General features: G+C 31.1%; 1 protein-coding gene across 3 annotated transcripts in view; it reads left to right on the forward strand.

The window, feature by feature from the left end:
• LOC139528094 (shell matrix protein-like) overlaps window positions 1–20,337 on the forward strand; it is a 48,218-nt gene that overhangs the window by 16,866 nt on the left and 11,015 nt on the right. The window contains exons 2-4 of one of the 3 annotated variants that reach the window (XM_071323919.1): window positions 14,779–14,855; window positions 18,599–18,754; window positions 19,279–19,425. In XM_071323919.1, coding sequence (XP_071180020.1) covers window positions 14,783–14,855; window positions 18,599–18,754; window positions 19,279–19,425 — 376 coding nt within the window. In that variant the 5' untranslated portion in view covers window positions 14,779–14,782. The remainder of the gene's footprint in view (window positions 1–14,778; window positions 14,856–18,598; window positions 18,755–19,278; window positions 19,426–20,337) is intronic. The other 2 variants (XM_071323920.1, XM_071323921.1) reach the window with 2 other exon arrangements.

Here is a 20,337-nt window from a genome sequence, read left to right on the forward strand (position 1 = left end):
GAGACTGAGTGTGTCCGGGTGTTATAAAAAAAAAGCTAAAAGACTTGAAACTCAAATGTCACATATTTTACATCGCATTTATAAATGGTCTGCAAGGAAAACTTGGCGATTTTACTGCCAATTATTCTCCAATTTACAGGACTTCGGTTCATTTCAGATATAAATAAAATGTCAAAGCTGGTAATAGGCAGCAATAACATAATCATCCGGATATACGAATCACTAAACGTCATCCTTATACATGTTATATAGGATACAACATCCGTTAACAAAATATTTTGTACACACGTTGATAATTTTGTATTGGACAAACTTTTTTGAATGAACCCTGCTCTTCAAGTATAAAGGGCAACGTTGGTTATACTTTCAACATCGACTTCAATCAAAAGCTTTGAATCTCTAAATGCAAGTGTTCATGCCAAACGCTGACGTGATACCAAATGGACTTAACCTTATACGGGGAAGATAAAACCTGTGGATTCCGGTAAAAAAGTTTTGAGCAGGAAATACAAATATAAGATTTTCGGGAGGAACAAAAAATAATTAAAACAAAATATTGCTGGTAAATACAAATAAAAGATTTTCAGTCGGAACGAATTTATAGAGTCGGTCGGTAAAGGGCAAACAAATAATATTTTAATTTAAGCCTCAATGTCAGATGAACCATGCCAGGCAGACATATACAGCTAACAAGGCTTCAATGCAACAATTATAGTTGACCTATTACTTATAGTTTAAGAAAAATAGACCAAATCACAAAAACACTGATCAATGAACCGTGAAAATGAGATCAAGGTCAAATAAAACCTGTGCCACTGACATATAGATCATAAAATATTTCTATACACCAAATACAGTTGACCTATGGCTTATAGTATTTAATAGATAAAGACCAAAACTCAAAAACTTAATTTTGACCACTGAACCATGAAAATGAGGTCAAGGTCAGTTGACATCATCCCACTAGACATGTTCACCTTACAATCATTTCATACAACAAATATAGTAGACCTATTGCATAAAGTATGAGAAAAACAGACCAAAACACAAAAACTTAACTATAACCACTGAACCATGAAAATTGTCATAAATAGCATAGACACCTCTTAGTTTTGAGAACAACATGCGTTAATTGTGCAAGTATAATCATTGATAAATCATGCACAAGATTGACTTTTTTTAAAAAGCCTATATATTGAAATTTTCTGAAAATATTGCATGCATTTATTAATATGACCAATTTCAAGAAATGCGCAAAGATGTGAGATGATTTATATAATTGTAATTTCAGGAATTTACAGTAAAGGCTTTCATCCCCACTGCATTTTGCACTTTTCCCACGTCAGGAGCCAGATTATGGCCTTTGTGACCTTTGTATGATTTTTATTTTATTTTCTTTTTTAATATCAAAGAGTTTAATATGACGTCCATTATCACTCAACTAGTATACATTAATGGCAAGCTAAAGCATGCCTCACAGGCAGGGATCCAGGAGGGTCTGAGGGTTGGACATGTTGGAACCCCCCTTTCTACATTGTTCTTTATTGGACGATCAATGCATTTGAATTTTAAAATTAACACCATTCGAACGTAAATATATTTCAAAATTAAGATGCTGCAATGTAAAATCCCAGTAGACAATGGTAGAGCTGGGAAGATGGTATAAGTCATTCCAAAAGAAGAAAGGACATGCAATCTGTGTTTAACTGCAATTGGCAATGAATTCCATTATTTATTTGAATGCAATTCTTTATTAGTTAAAAAATATCAGAAATCAGCATATTCCAGAGTACTATGTGAAATATCAGAATTAAGCAAAAATGAAAGGACTAACTGTCATTGACAAATATTAACTTATTATTTAAAAATGTGTCTATATTCATTTCAAAGTTAACTAAAATATTATAATGTTAAAATATTATAATATAAAGTAATTTTCCATATATTTTATTTCTAAGTTGTTTTATTTTTTTTTTTAATTGTATGTGATTGTATTTTGTAATTTACCTCTTGTTTCACATGTCAATGTGACGGAGTGTTTTTCAAATAAAGCATATTGTATTGTATTGTATTGAATGGGGACATGTAGTTGGACCCCCCCCCCCCCCCCATTTGTCTTTGGTTAGGAACCCCTTCTCGGGTTGTGGGATTTTCTCGTTGCATTGAAGACCCATTGGTGCCCTTTGGCTGCTATCTGCTCTTTGGTCTTTTGATACATTCCCCATTTACATTTCGATTTTATATTCAGTTCTATTATAGATGTTAGACTTCTTGTTGATTTGGTTTCACATTTCGGCTTCGTCAGAGGAAAGCGTTCCAGAAATAAAATAGCCTTGCAAGACGTAATAATTATTTGGACTAGATTTTCACCACCATCAACATTGTAAAGCTTGTCTCACTGTGGAATAAATGAGTTTGGCGCGTTTACAAAAATATAATTGTCTGTGCTGACAGGGGAGTGTGTGTGTGCATACCATTATTTAAATTTTCTAAACCTTCTTTTTCAATATTTTGTGCATTTCTTGGTAATATACTGTCAAATCTCGAGTGCTACTTTACAAAAACGATCAACTTACAAGTAATGTAGGGGAAGGAAACTAGCTAAAAAGACCAAAAATAAGCCACAACTAATGGGGTCTCATTTGGGGGTTCTGTTCACGGATCTCGCTTTATAGTTACTATTTATTTTTTTTAGATTCCCGCATCCCGCTTACACTATGTAAGTAAACAATTCTAATATTTTTGTAATTTCCTATGTCCCGCTAAACTTCATTTCCAGTTTTCACGGCACAATATTTTGACTATTAGTGACACTAACACTGTGGTATTTTCACGTGGGTATTTTACCAATAAGGCCATATATTTCGGTGTGTAGAAATACCGCAAAGGAATTCTTAAAGGCGCTGACTAAGAAGAAAGTTTTTGCATTAAGGACACTAAAACGATGTTTTAAGATCACAGAGAATATGGATATATAGGAGGATATGATTAAATACCTCATATCTGTAAAGTTAGGTATCAATAGATATTGTAATTTTGAAGTTAAATGACTTTTTAATCAACGCGTGCCACTCGGCACGTGACCAACGGCTTATTGCAAATTCAATAATCATCATGTTCAATCAACCTAATCCAATACACAATTGTCTTTTTATCGTTACTTATTGATTAATTAATGGTTGTTGTTGAATAAACTAAACGGTTTAGCGTGGTAAATTTTCAAGTTTATGAAAGAAAAATAAAAAAAAAATGAATTTTGTGTTTTAAAACTTTGCCTTTGTTATATTTTGTTTTTAAGGAAATTGCTATGCAAGCTTTTTTTTAAATTAAAGAACCCTATTTTGAGATACAAATTGAGACAAAAATGCTTTTGAGATTTCGTTTCCTTGTTAACAACACAAGAGTTTACATATATTATCATTATGCCTTGAATGAGTGACATATGCATGAGAGTATGTGGTGTCCGTGGGGTTCTTCAAAATCCGATTACAGAAGTAATGTCGAAAAACTCCAAGAGGTAAAATTATATTACGTTTTAAAAAGAGACTATAAATCATAACTGTCTCCTATGAACAATAACTTTAAAACTGATGTCAATGCTTTTTTTTAACAATTCATCTTTATTTCAACAATTGAAGATGAATACCATTTTATTTTATAATGTAATAAGCATCGTGATGTAAGAAATATAATTTACAATGTGCAGGCGCGAATCTAGAGCTTGAAGCGGAGGTTTGGGGGAGGGGGTACGTGATAAATGTTTAGAATACTAGAGAAGTTTTCTTGTTATATAAAACCATATGTTTTTCAATAAATGGCAAACTTTTTGTTCATCCGGCATATGGTTACTCTAAATAAACTTTTGATTAGTTTAATTATTTGATTACAGATCGTATCTACCCGTTTTGCAATTGCTGTATCACCCTAAATGAGGCTAATAAAGATATGTATAATAAAATATAGAGGTAGCAGTCTTGGATTGTCTTAATTAAATCCTTTGATCCTCTAATTATCAAGTTACCCTCTGGCCAATGTAATTATGACTTGTGTATATTTAAAGAAGTTACTTATATATCTTTATTCTCATAAAGCAAATGCATTACATCGGTACAGAGATAACAAATACAACAATAAATATTTACGATATGTACAAAACAAGCGAGAGAGGTTACAAAAGTTACAAGCCAGGAGTACAAGCACGGGCCGACAAACACAAGTATTTATATTTTCTATAAAAAAAAAACAAAGCTTCTTCGGAACTGGTTTTCTTGTACTTGACATAACTTCAGAGAATTTAACTGTATTTTGCCGTTTTGTAAAATATGCAGTTAAAAACTCTTTTCGTTTTTGATTGAAAAATTTGCATTCAAATATAAAATGATATTCGTCACCTATTTGTCGATTGTTACATAGACTGCAAAAGCGGTTTTCTCTGATTACGTTTTGCCATCTTCCTGTTTCAATCGGCAACTTAGTATTAGTCGTTTGAAATCGACAAAAAACAAAAGCGTCTTTGTATTTAAAATTTATACTATGTTAATTTATTTGTATATGTCTCTGTACCATTGTACTTTGGTTTATGAGAATAAAGATATATATATATATATTGAAGTCCAAAATATTAAAATATTTTCAATTTCAAGTTGTTTTTTTTTAATTTTTGTAGTTTATACCTTTTGACAAATTTTGAATGAGGGAATTCCAGTTCTGAATATATTGATATAGCAATCTCTGCTTTATGACAGTTTTTAACCATTCTTTATTAACAAAATTTTGTGACTCCCATATGTTTGAGAAACCACAATCTTGAAAGATTTTTTGTATAAACAAGATCCATTTTATCTGGTTATTATGTAGCGACAACGTGTCACCCTATTCAATATATATATATATAGTAAAGATAACATTAAAAAATATTTTAAGATTTTCAAGTGGTGTGGTTGGGTGTCATGTTGACAGGGGGGGGGGGGGGGGGGGTTCACCTTAATTATGATTAAAACATGTTTTTTGTACTGCCTCTAATCAACAGAAACTAAAATCTCATTAAAAATGAAAAATCAGAATATATTTTAATATAAAATTTGTAGAACAGAAGTTAAGTATCCCATAAAACATAATGAATCATTATACATGCAGAACCCAAAGCAGCAAAGATATAGTCAATAGAATCTATTTGCATTTGCCTATGTTCTATCCTTATAAAACCTTGCTGTGAGGCATGGTCCCTGACATCAGAAAAATGAATGAAGTATTGGCAACTGGACGTTAAGCAACCAAATATAAATCCTCACTTTTCCGTGAATAGAAGTGTTCACAATTATTTGTCTTTTTAAAATTAAAAGGATTAAAAATTCCCAAACTGAAAAGAGTTGAAAATACTTTATTACTTTAGAAGTAAAAATTATAACAGACAGAATAAATACGACAGAAACAAACAAATGGGAAAAAAATAAAGAACAATTTGAAATACCATATATACATGTTTAAACAGTTTACTAGCAGATTATGAACGGGTCAAGGTTGAGCGAACGTGAATTTCTACCTATTACACTAAAAAGGTGACAATCAATTTTTTGAGGCACGTGTCGAATACACATTAGATAACTTTCTAATATAAAAAGGTTTAATTGTAAAATTTAAAATAATGAATTTTTACAAAGTCTATTTTTATATGCCATGTCCTTTGTAACAGTTGTATCATTCCATCAGGTCCTTAGTGCACATTTTTGTTCGTAGTGCACTAAGGAGGTCCTTTGCGGTATTACTACGACCCCATATATTTGAAGCTGTTCAAAATACTGTACATTATAGGTACGTGTATCAGATTAAACAATAATTGTCATATATATAAAAAGAATAAGTAATCTGGTATGAAATATGTCCACTGGAACGACCGTGCAAGTGCTATATATATATTATAGCCAGTCAAGGTCGTTAAAAACTTCCATTTGTTGTTGTCCACTGAAAATAAGCTCTTGAATACACGAATCCTCGTTTTATTAATGCCAAATTTATTTGTTAGTATTTCTTATTCTTTTTCTTATGATTTTATCATATTTTTTGTGTGAAATTTTCTGTGTGGTTGAACATGAAATTGCCTCCGATGCTACAAAGAAAATTTGTTTAATGTCAAATGTTGCAATATATGCTAAGTATTACACGTGGACAGGATGTTCCCCAAAAAATAAGTTATACACACCCCGAGGGTACACGCTAGTGTCATATGGAAAATTACTGGGTCACCTGTAAGATGGTAATCAGCCATGCAACTAATCAGGTTACTTAACTGACCATGTCACTTCAATTTAAAGTTTATCGGTAGATCAAAATGATAAATTCGTTTTAATTAAACATTTCAGATCTAAAGGATTTATCATTATAATGAAGTGAAATAATTAAACCATATCGTATTATTTTCAAAAGATTATTTATTTTCATTTTTTTTTTATCTAATCCGGGAAAGAATTGAAAACTGTATTTATAATTTTTAAATTTATTTTATAAAAAATCCGTGTAGGTCTCATGAAATGGAACCCACGCATTCCTACTTAAGATTTATAAAGGAGTAGGTTCAGTAAGACCCCTTTTCGGCCCCAAAATATAGCAGTTTTACCAAATTGTATAGTACTAGAACCGAACACCTGTTTTGGGATATATATACATATAGTTAATTTACCGTAAATAACTGCGAGAAAATGAATAATACACAAGTTGATAATTGTCTCTTCTCTGCTTATTAACTTGCATGCAATATTTTCTCTGATTTACTTGTGAGATCACCGACACTAATAATAATTACCTAAAAAAATAGGTGCTCCTTACTGGGAAGATCATATCGGATCCTATCAATTTATTGGTTCCATTCCCCCAATTAAATGAGTCTACACGTCTCCTTAGAAAAAATGCCTTGCAATGCGTCTGAACTACTAAGTACTTCCATATAATTTCGAAAACAGATAATAATCTATTTCACTGGATGAGATTGGGCTGACGGATTTTTAAATGGAAATGTATTAATTTTTATTTATAGCACAAGTTTTACAAGGCAAGATTATTCACCCTTTTCGCCCTACAAATCAAATGGTTGCCTCCTTACACCTACACGAGCTAAAACATATACATATGAACATTTGATATCATTTATTTTGTGTGACAACTCTTCACCAATGACCTGAGTGAAAGGTTGACATGGGCAGATCCAGAAATTTCCATTTTTTAAATTATTTTTTTTTTTTGGGGGGGGGGGGGGACAGAGGGGGATGCTTGCTCCAGTCATGCTTCAGTGATTCCCTATATAATCAACAAAATATTTCACACCAAAAAGGGGGGGCGGGGCTTTCTCCTTAATAAGAAATCTCTGTTTTCAGGCATAGGCTATGAAAACGGCTAATGAGTTTTCAGATGCTTTACATTAAAATACATCATGTACATACATGTGACTGACATACACAATTATATATAAATGTAGAATCAAATCTTGATAAATGTATGTAGTTGAAATTGTTAGCTTTAAACATTAAAAAAATGAACTCCCAAAGTTTAAACACAATTAAGAATGACCATGTACATGATGTAGTCTGTAATGTATGCCATTGCCATGAAGCTAGATCATTGTAGGTAAACTGTCATCTATTTCCTTAAATCTTTGTCGCCAGTCACCCCAAGTTTGATTTAAATTAGGGAGCTACCATTTGATTTTTATGGGGGGCTAGGATGAAATTTGAAAAAAATAGGCAGAACAGGTGTTTTGACAGTCAGGGGACTTACTGAAATAGGTGATTTTTAAATCACTTATTCGAGTAGCAAAATTGTGGTTTTGTCACAAATTGAAATTTTGTATTTTTTTCCAAATTTTAAACACATCTGGTTTAAATAATATCTTTTAATTAGTAAAATTAAAAAAAAATAAACTTTTTGCTTCTTTTAAGTAGAAAGGTTTCTGCCTTTGATGCTATCATTTAGCTGAAAATTCTATTTTAGTTGAAAAAATGCTATAATAATGGCTTTACATAATGAACTGATACTTTCTTCAAAGATTTTTCCCAGCAGTGGGAGTATTTTTCCTGTGAGGTTCAAGGTTTCATCATTCAGATTATGTAATAAAATTCTACTGTTGCGATAAAAATCTCACTGTTCGGGGGTGTTGAAATTAGTAGGGATAATTAAAAGAATGATACTTAAAGAAGTGATTTTTGGGAAGGAAATTGAGGTCTGATACTTAAACAAGTGATTTTTATGTCATTATCCTAGATTCAGTACAAGGTCATCACCTGAAATGACCTGGTCATCCTAGACAACACAGATGTTGGTTCTGATAAGTTTAGAAACATAATTAGTCCCTGGATCATTAGTATTCTATATTTAAAGCTACAATAAAATTAAATCACTTCTTCTAGTGATTAATTTGTACTACTTAAATAGGTGATTATTAAAGAAAGACAACTCTAACTTCCAACCTTTATGGAAATAATGTTACTTAAATCAGTGATTTAGAAAATCACTCATTTAAGTAAGTCCCCTGACTGTTTGAGAAAAAAAAAAGGCAGGATGAGACACTAGCAAAAAAGTCAGGACGACAATTTAGGTAAAAAAAGTCAGGATAAACTAAAAAAAAGAAAGGCAGGAACGAACAGAGTGAAAAATAAAAAGGCAGGACAGAGATTACAGCTAAAAAAAAATGCAGGATAAAATTTTTCATCCTAGCCCCCCCCCCATAAAAATCAAATGGTAGCTCCCTTAGTCAAGTATATATCTACTCTATTAGGTCTCTAGTTTGGATAGTGTATAACTTGCAAATTAAAATCATACTCCTTCCAAATTTCTTTCTTTAAAATATTATGGATGAAATAGCAAGTAAAGGATGAATTAAATTGGATGAAATGTGTCAATTTTTTTGGTAAAGTAGTATGTCTGAAGTTGTCAAACTTAATGATAGACCCTTCAGGGGCGGATCCAGTCATTTTAAAAAGGGGTTTCCTAACCCAGGACAAAAAAGGGGGGGGGGGTAATTACATGTCCCCATTCAAATGCATTGATAGTCCAAAAAAGGGGGGTCTTTGACACATTCCCCATTCCCATTCTTAATTTTATCATGTAGTCGTCGTAGTCCGAAGACACTTGGTTTTCGCATAATTACTTTTAGTATAAGTTAACAGAAATCTATGAAACTCAAACACAGGGTTTGTGACCAGAGTTTTTGTCCAGAGTTTAGAAATTACACGAATTAGGGGCCAAAAGGGGCCAATATTAAACTTTGTTTGATTTTATAGAAAATTGAATTATTGGGGTTCTTTGATATATATATTCCAAATCTAACTGTGTATTAAGCTTTCTAGTTTTTTGGTCCTGTTTAGATTGGTCTATCTTAAGGTTCAAAGGGTCCAAAATTAAACTTATTTTGATTTTAATAATATTTAAATTCTTGGTGTTCTTTAATCATGTTAATATGCTGAATCTGAATATTTACTTAGATTTTTAGTATGGGCCCAAATTTCAAGTTGGTCCAAATTGGGGTCCAATATTTTACTTTGTTTGATTTCCAAAAAATTGAATATATGGGGTTCTTTGATATGCTGAATCTAACCATTCATTTAGATTTTTGATATTTTGGCCTGTTAACAAATTGGTCCACATTGAGATCTAAAGGGTCCAAAATTGAACTTTATTTGATTTCATCAAATAATGAATTATTTGGGTTCTTTGATCATGTTGATATACTGCATCTAACCATGTATTAAGATTTTGAATATTGGACCATTTTAGAGGTTAATTGTCAATTTAAAATTTTTAAGTACTTGGACCACATTCATTCAATGTCAGAAACCTATGCTGCATCCACTATTGAATCACAATCCAAATTTACAATTCAGAGTTGTATCCATAAAATTGAGAATGGAAATGGGGAATTTGTCAAAGAGACAACAATCCGACCAAATAAAAAAACAACAGCAGAAGGTGACCAACAGGTCTTCAATGTAGCAAGAAATTCCCGCACCCGGAAGCGTCCTTCAGCTGGCCCCTAAACAAATTTATACTAGTTCAGTGATAATGAACGCCATACTAATTTCCAAAGTGTACACAAGAAACTAAAATTTAAATAAAACAAGACTTACAAAGGCCAGAGGCTCCTAACTTGGGCCAGGCGCAAATTGCGGCGGGGTTAAACATGTTTGTGAGATCTCCCCCTCCCCCTATACCTCTAACCAATCCAATGGAGAAAAGTTTGAATTGAATGTTGTGTCCATACTTGCTCCAACTGTTCAGGGTTTAAAGTGTACGTTTGTATCAAGCTGAGCCATGCATAGCATTCTTATTGGTTATTTATATATTAATTTGAAATTTTGACGAGTGAGACACATACAGATTATACAGTGTAAACAATATTTCAGAGTTTAAGGTAGTCAAGCAAAACAAATCATAGAAGAATAGTTGAATCATGTTTTTGTTGTCCAATGAAAAATTAGTACGAACACAAAGAAAAAGTATGGGAATGTTTGTTTTTTAAACTATTGACCAGGGTGAAAGTCTTTGAAAGTCATGACTGACAAAAAGTTTGTGAAATGAAATAGCACAAATATTCTATTCTTATTAAATATTATTGTATATAAAGAAAATACTGATGTTTAATAATAGTTTTTACCCTTTGTATGTTTTATAGGACAAGAAATATAGAAAAATAATGAAAAATATAAACAGTTTCAATAGAAATGAGCGACAAAACAAGATAAACAGAATACAACAAGGCCTAAATGGTAAGACCACTTCTATATACTGTAAATTCAGAAATTATTGCTTGCCTTTATTATTGTGATTTTTCAGGGAATGGACAACTTATTGTGATTACAAAAAAAATCTGCATCAATTATATATCATGTATATACATGATATATATATGTTTCTGTTATCAAAATATGATTTCTTATTTTTGCGATACTCACCCAGTCACATTAATCGCATTACTTAAAACCTCTGGATAATTTCTGAATTACAGTAATAAACATGATAAAAGTAATTGCCTTTGAATGATGACTCTTATAAAAATAAGAAGATGTGGTATGGTAAATGAGTGACTTATCCACCAGAGTTCAAAGAAGTGGATGCAAGAAATTAAAGGCCAATGATGGGCTGGCCTTCAATAATGAGACAACACTTCCTTTATAGGTCAGCCAATAAAGATCCCAACATGAAAAGATTTAAACAATCCAATTTAGTTCAACATGTTCAAAAACAATAACAATTAATAAAAAAATATCATGTCTGTGAGCACTCAACCTCTTACCTGACCATAATATAGGACAGTGGTTCAAATAACACAGCATATGAACATTCTATAACAACTTTTGCAAGTGGCTAAACTTTAAATATCACTGCAAGGCACTAAACAACGAATATTAAATCTTGGACACAAAGCACTGAAATAAGAGAACTCATATAAAGCATGACAAGTAAGAATATCAAATGAAAGTTTCTCAAATGTTAAAGTCATATGAAACGAGTGAGTGATGAAAAATAAAGTTTGTCCAACTTTTGAACCAATGCATGTATACATCATAAACTTAGTCCTCTGTGCACGATTTTATCATTATTTTCACAAGTATATCATATAAATCGTCAATTTTTTTTTCTCTCTGTTTGTTATGATTTAACAAATAATGCTGCTCATTAAATGCCGTGTTTTGAAGCTGAGTTTTACCGATTGCCACCTTATAGTAAACAAATCACAAAAAGCATGGGTATTGAGCACGTGTTTAACATGTATAATCAGCTATTTGTTTATTTCAATGACAGATCCTTGCATATTGTGGTCACCGGATTTTTACGAGGAGGGTTACGCTCGGGTCACTATGTATATGGAAAATATGTATCGGCGAATTGCTTCCTGGAAGCAAGCAATTAAAAATAAGTAAAAAAACATAATTATTATACATAATTTTTTTTAATTTGAGGTTTCTTATGACTTTAATTAAAACATGATAAAATAAGCCTATTTATATTGCTGTTTTTTTCTCCATTTATCATGTTTATAACTTTTTATTTTTATTTTGTGTATTTATAGGTCAGATATCTTGGTTTTTATGATCATCGTCAGGTCCTGCAAGTCTATACTGAAGAGGAAACTTATTTGTTAATACTTTTCTACATAATGTGCTAATTGGATTAATTAATGTGAAATGAACTCAATTGTGTGTTTTTCTGGAAAAAGAAATAGAAAAAATTCTACAAAATTGCTGTAAACAAAATGGAGTACTATCAAAGATGCACAAGGACACAATGGTGTAAAATGTAACAACCTACATATTCACTGATGGATTATGGAGAAATTAAGAAAAAAAATAGTGTCTTTGTCATGTTTGTTGTCGAAATAAACACATGCGTTATCCATTTATGTACATAATATTATGTACATGGCTCTCCATCATACATGTCATATCAAATATACAGAGAAGATGTTTGAAGAACAAGTTGCCAAAATTTATTCAACCAATTGAAGGAAGATGTCTTGTGAATGGAATTATTTATGCACTGAACTGTTATGTAGGGGGTAGAATAATTATACACAGCAGCTGAAACAGAAGACAAGTTAATTTGACATGAAAAGTGTTTATTTTATATAATCTTTTGTATCAACATGATCAATAATTCAGTCTAGGAGAAAATATATTTATACTGTTTGTCAATGTTTGTACTGTTATGAAATTTTTATAGAGGAAAAACATTTCCTTAAGGGAAATTTGATGTTCAGAAATTTCCTTAGAGGAAATTTGAAGAACAATGATTTCCTTAGAGGAAATTTCCTCAAAGGAAAATTTGAAGTGGCAAATTTCCTCAAAAGAAAAAGAATTTCCTCAAAGGAAATAATTATGCAGCAAATTCCCTAAGGGAAATCTTTTTCCCTTGAGGAAAACTCTCTGAGGAAATTGTTGAAAAAAGGGGCATTACTTTTTCAACAGTGGTGCTAGAGCCAAACATTTTTAGGACAAATATCAGAGAACCTTAGATATATTATTGCTGTATGTTTATGCTTATGAAATTAGATATATTATTGCTGCATGTTTATACTTTTGACCTTAGATACATTATTGCTGTATGTTGATTGTCACTTGCTTATGACCTTAGATATATTATTGCTGCATGGTTTTTTTTTTAAATGCTTATGACCTTAGATACATTATTGCTGTATGTTGATTGTCACTTGCTTATGACCTTAGATATATTATTGCTGCATGTTTATGCTTATGACCTTAGATATACTATTGCTGTATGTTGATTGTCTTTTGCTTATGACCTTAGATATACAATGTATTATATTGCTGCATGTTTATGCTTATGACCTTAGATATATTATTGCTGTATGTTTTATTGTCACTTGCTTATGACCTTAGATATGTTATTCATGTTATTTGTGCAGGTTTATTGACACTTGCTTGAGTTATTTTATTGCTGTTTGTTTAATTTTCTGTTTTTGTTTTACACATTTTACTTGATGGTGTTATCTCAGTGAAAGATGAAATATTAAAACACAAGTGCCTTATTTGTTATACCAATTGTAATGTTTTGTCTTTTTGAAAATGAAATTATCAAATGTATATAACTTAAATTAAGAAGTGTTGAAATTAAGTAAGGATATGGTATGTGATTGCCAATGAGACAACTAAAAATCAGAGATAAAGGTATTTTCAGACTGAACAGCCGTCAACAATGAGCAAGACCTATCAACATTTAAATGTCTGCATGAAAAAAACACAAAAACATTCAAATGGATAAACATAAGACACTGTGTGCAATGGTGTGAAAGCTATATATGCAAAACTATATACTGAAAATTCAGAAATTATTGCTAGCAATTGTAAGTGCGATTTTTCTCAATTTCATCATTTTTTTGTGTGCAAAATTTAGAATAATCCTGTTTAGTTCATAAAAAATTTCAATATGCAAGTGTATATTATTGTGATTATAACCCTGTCACTATTTTCACAATAATAAAAACAGCAATAATTTCTGAATTTATAGTAGTTAAATTTTTGACACGTAGTGATTTACTTTCAATTAAGCATGCCAAGACAAAAATCGTACAACACACAATTATATATTTCTACAATTAAGATTCAAAGAAATACTTGTACCCATAATAACTTAGTCCGTTTTGTGAAATTGCTTCACTCATGCAATTAGAGGATTTTTTTTATGTTTTCTTTTTAGTTATATCACTTCCCATGTGAACAATTATTGTTCCCATGGGAAAACATATTGTTCCCAAGGGAAAAATTATTGTTCCCATGGGAAAAATTATTGTTCCCATGGGAAAAGTATTTTCCCATGGGAAGAAAAGGAGTTCCCTTGGGAAGAAAAGTTCCCTTGGGAAATTTAGAACTTCCCATGGGAACAAACAATTTACTTATGTTCCCATGGGAACTTTAAAGTTCCTATGGGAACTCTAAACTTCCCATGGGAAAAGTAATTTTTCCCATGGGAACTTTCAATGTTCCCATGGGAAATTCTAATATTCCCATGGGAATTATCAAATTTCCCATGGGAAATGTACTTTTAATCAGCTGCAGTGACAAGAGTGACAACAGTGACAAGTTGGGACATATGGCATTTTTTTAATTTTTCAATAATCTATCACTGGACAAAATTTTTTTTTGATATCTTGTAAACCGACAAAGTCAGATTTGCCGATACCGGAATGGCAAATTTGTCCCGCACAGTGTTTATATCTGACACAACTATTTAACGAAAGTGTCATAAGAATTAAACGTGTAAATTTTTTAATTTCAGAAGTATGCAGGGACTATTTTTATCTGTTTGTATTGTCATATCATCGTATTTACACACATGTATAGCACAAAGAATGAGTAAGTATTTATATCATTCATAAATTCCCCTTCAGAAAAATTCTCTCAATAATGTAAAAATAGATTTATGGTATATTTCTCACGCTCATACGATTAGCACGATATGACGAAGAACGAGAAATTCGTGAATGATATATAAGAATTACTTTAAATAAAAATTGGCACAGTTAAAGTAGAAAAAACAGTATTTAAAATGTTTTCGTAGTAAACGCTTGCATTTTTGTCCATTAATATATTTGGTGTCTATTGATGCTTGTGGATGATACTTGTTGAGTTTATTCACATAAAATATATTTTGTTGGTTTTGTAGTTCCCCCTTTTTATATGAAGAATTTCAAAGCCAATGAAGACAGCTTTTTTTTTTATTATGCATAACTAATTTTAATGATGCATTTTTGTAAAATTTATTTTTGTCCACATTTCCGAATGTACAAGACATTCTTTTTTTTTTTAATATCCCTTTTATTTTGATATGAAAAAAACAAACTCAATCATTTCGAAGGCAAATTGTTAGGAAGATTCTATGAAGAAAAATCCCCAAAATTAAAAATAGTTTGGAAGTACAAAACCGACGAAAACAAACAGTAATCCCGAATTACTTGTTACAAAGAAAAAAGATAGTAAAACCAAACTATACAGCGTGATTACCAAAAATACAAACCCAACCAAAAAAAAAAAAAAAAAAAAAAAAAAAAACAATATTGCATGAACATTTAAAAGTGGCGGAAAATAAGAAACAGGTATTAATAAACATGCAAGCGTTAGCTATAGGTACATATATCACATAATGGATATGTTCTCAGACGTCTTAACTGTTTATGCATGGTTAATTTTGACACAATTGATCATATCTTGAGTTAACTTATCATTACTCTTTTACTTAATAGCTTTTGGTGTTTTCCATTCATATAAATATGTATTACTATAACATTATACTTAATCATGAGGTGTTTGTCATTTAGCTTTTGCCTTACTTAGCTTCTTATAACAACTTGAAAAACTGGGATAACATTTGAAATTTAATGTTGCTTATTTAAGGTGGTACACTACATATAGATTCCTCTGTAAAAATCAGCTGAAGGTTTAAATCACATTCTTTTGTTAAGGAAATATTAAAAGTTTCTCATTGATCAAAAGTAATGTTTTTGTCAAACCGTTTATTGAGAGCGTCACTGACGAGTATTTTGTAGACGAAACGCGCGTCTGGCGTATATACTCAATTTAGTACTGGTATCTATGATGAGTTTATTTATATATCAAATGATAAAGTTTGTGGTTCGCGTATTATTAGATTTTTTTTTATATTTTTGTCAAAATTTAATGAATTAATTTTAGCCAATGTGTTTGGTATCCTTTTAAACGTCCTTTGGATAAACTATTTAGTAGTTAATCAATTGTAAATATAGCAATACCACAGGGTTGTCCCTTTTCCCGTCTATTATACTTCATGTATAGTATGGAATAGCTACATATAATCAATAGTAACAACATCTAAAAGGTAAACGGTATTTAAACCAGAATTCTTGATAACATTTGAAATAAAATTAATTTGTGCCGTTTAAATGAACATTTGTTTTTGTAATTTATATTTTTGTCAAAGGGTCAAAGTAAAATATTTCGTACAAATTTGAGGAAAATTAAACGAGGTAAATTGATTTTACTTAAAGCATTTGGTACCACCTTAATATGCTTCGTTTGCATGTAGTATACATTAATTTGTGTCTTGTAGACACTACAAGGAATATCTATCTTACAAATATAAATTAACTGTTAACAAAACTTTGAATTTTTTAAATATAAAGACTTTTCTACCTCAGGAATAGATTTCCTTAGCTGCATTTGTCAAAACTTTTGGGAATTTTTGGTCCTCAATGCTCTTCAACTTCATACTTTATTTGGCCTTTTGAATATTTGTTTATTCGAGCGTCACTAATGAGTCTTTTGTAGACGAAACGCGCGTCTGGCGTAAATATAAAATTTTAATCCTGATATCTATGATGAGTTTATTTATCAACAAGTTGTACAGCAATTTTAAAATATGTGGTGTTGAGCTATTCGGCGATACTGACAGTTTTTATACTGACAAATTAACAGTACATTTAAGCCAAGCCAGTGCTACTTTCATTTTCGAAGTAACACGTCTTCTGATGGCTGAAAGTGTTTTGTCTATCAGCTCATAGACATATATTTTTTACGTGACCGTTATGTCATGAACGTTTTTTTATGCTTTCTCCTTGAAAATGGACCTGAGAATTAACTTATAAGGAATGATTGTATTGATATTTCTATCTGTTCAAAATAACCTAGAAAATGTGGTGTAAACTTTAAAATAACCCGCTTTACGAGTTATTCCGTGTACATCTCATTTTTTATGTTTTTTCTTCATAGACAAAAGATGTATTACGATTCTTAAATGGCACACATTCTGGAATCGGTGTCACATAATATATAACAATCTATCAAATATTTGAAATATGGGGTCCATCAATTTTAGTTTATAGTGCATTTTCTGAATTTAATGACCGTCATTTTTGAGACGGGCATATAATATCTTAAATCCATCCATTAACTATATATATATTATAGTAAAATAGCACATTTCCTGAAGTGGTAATACATTCAATCTAATTTAAAACACATATGGAAAGTCCAAAGAAATTCATGAAATAGCAACAGTTACGCATATTATGAGTCGTTATTAATTTTTTGGGGGGTAAAAGTACATTCCACAAAGCTATATAATGGTATTACAGAAACATATCTATTCATACTAGTTTACTAAGGATGACCTGCGATGTAACATTTTACCTATACATTGAATTAAAAATATGTCCAACTGAAATGTTTTACCCTGATTAACATTTTGACCAAAACAAAATGGTGCAGCTATACAGAAGCTTACGTTACAGCAAAGACATGTAATGCGCATGCAAACTGAAAACGATTGATTTTATTTTTTATATATGTTAGCCATTACAAAATAACTCTAAAAATAAAAATAAAAAAACCAACAACAACAAAAACAAAAACAACAAAAAAAAACCCAGATATACGTAATTGTTGTATTGTAAAGAATAAGCTCAATTTTCTGATAAAGTGCAAATTGAAAAACATTTGTATTGTACTTTAAATGATTTATTTTTGATAAATGCTTAAACGAGCGTGTATATAATACTAAGCTTTTAAGCGTTACTATGCTCTTTGTTTCTTACTTTCTTACCACTTTTGTCTTTATGGTACTCCAGTCTGCTTGATAACCAGTAACACTCCTTAGTGTAAACATACTTTAGATTTCTTAGACGCTTTATACTTCTTTCTGCTTTAGACGGCTGATGTACATATGTGTCGTCAAAGGCTCATAGGTTAAACGCTTACAATATGTAACGCTTTTAGAATGTCCATTTGCTTATTTGGCAATTGTCTGCAATAACTGTAAGTTCAGAAATGATTTCACGCGCACATTTATAATCGTGATTCTTGCTTAAAGAACACAAATTGGTTTTAATCAATCAAATTTTAGAAAATGCAGCATACAAAAATGCTGTCACACTTAAATATGTTTTTTCTTATTTTTGCGTTTTAATCAAATTACAGTATTCACAATAATAAACTCGACCGAAAGACGTTCTGAATTTGCAGTAGACAAATGATGGCAACAGCTTTGCTTGAGTCATAGCTTCTTAACACAAGTAAATAAAAAATCGAAGGCACTTCCTGTACAAAAAAATGTGTACTTTTTACAGGAAGTTGTGTATTACGTCCTGTAGAAGGGGATACAACAAAATACAAAGTTTATTTAACCTCATCACGTGCTTCCGGTGAATTTAGATGCGCTGATGGAACACATTTTAATCAGGAAAAATGTTTATGTGATTGGCCACCAAGAAATAATAATTCAGGTGATATATTATATTAACTATTAGAATAAGCGCCAAAAAATGAAAAAAATCTTGACCTAAATTTTATGTTCATCACCATCGTGATCGGATTTGTACATGGAAGAAATAAAGCAGCTGATATCATTTTATATCATAGAAATGGGAGCGAAATTAAAAAAAATCATCGTACGAAAATTTTAAGTTTTACCACCATCCGACGTGATCGGATATATAGGTTCAAATAAGATTGTCTCTTCGAAACTTACTTCAATCTTTCTACTCTTCCTCCTCAATTGCTTGTTTTCCTTCTCTTTAATATTGATCTCTCCTGCTTTGTGCTTCTTTCGCCAACATTTAAAAAATATGAAACGTATGACTGAAAAGGGAACGTTAATATTGCTTAACAAAACATATTGGTTTATATAAGTATTAGGAATCTTGCTTTGAAGATATTTCACTACAATAAAGACAAACTACGTTTAACACCAACTTAAAATAAAGGTTTGCCCGAAATTGGTATGTGAACTGTCTTATTTATCTTTGAGCTACAGCTACTTTTCCAACAAGACCTAGACCAACTACTGAACCTATCAATAGACCAGGAAATGGCAATACAAGACCGTTGGACCCAATAAGGCTTCCTGGAGAACAGAGACCTGGATTTAGACCATTTGAATCTACAACTAGAGGTCGTAAGTAACTGTTTAATAGCTATCCCCACTGTTTAATTCTTATACAGGTAACAGTAGCATCACGTTTTAAGGGGTAGACCTTGGTTCAGGGAGATGACTCTTAAAATCAGTTAAGCGTTTGTAAAAGTCAAGTTCATCAATGTATTTTAAGCATTTACCTGAAACAGATTGAAAATAATTTATGTAACCTAGAAGCTTAGAATATATTTTTGAAAATGGTTGACACAAACGTACTGATGGTTTTAAGAGTTATTTCCCTTAACCTAGGTCTACCTCCTTAAATTACTGTAATTGAGAGAAGTTTACCAGTGGTTGATTGCACTTTAATTCATTTCCGTAAGTTTAATTGATAATCTTTGGGTAAAAAAAGGTAAAATGCCAAGAAGAATGATTGCAACTAACTTCATGTGCCTTTGGTATTTTCTGCCACTCATTTAGACTTCTTATAAACCTGTCTAGCAAAAACAAACCAACTAATTTTATTTATCAATTTTGACTCCCATTAGGAAAAAGTTTACACAAGATTAAGATGATTTTGTTGATAATAATGTAAAGGGGAGAAAAACAGTAATCAAAACATAAAAAGGGAGATAACAACCCCAGTGTTTTCCCAAAAACAATAAGTGAAAAGAAAATACATTGATTAATTATGTCTGATTGCGGTTTTGTTGGCATTTACCTCACACATTTTCTGTGAAAAAAAAGAGAACACGGAGGTAAACAATGTGTTTCCTGCATTAACGAACGAGATAGAAAATAAAAGTACACACACTAGAATTTTGAAAATACTTATAAAGCTATATAAAAGCGAAAATTTGTAACCCAAACCTTATTTTATGATAACTGTTATATGGAAAATGCGGAGAAGTAAGCAAGCTAACACATAACTAGATACTTTTAAAAAACATGTGT

The sequence above is a fragment of the Mytilus edulis genome, chromosome 6 (assembly GCF_963676685.1).
Source record: "Mytilus edulis chromosome 6, xbMytEdul2.2, whole genome shotgun sequence".
Taxonomy (NCBI): domain Eukaryota; kingdom Metazoa; phylum Mollusca; class Bivalvia; order Mytilida; family Mytilidae; genus Mytilus; species Mytilus edulis.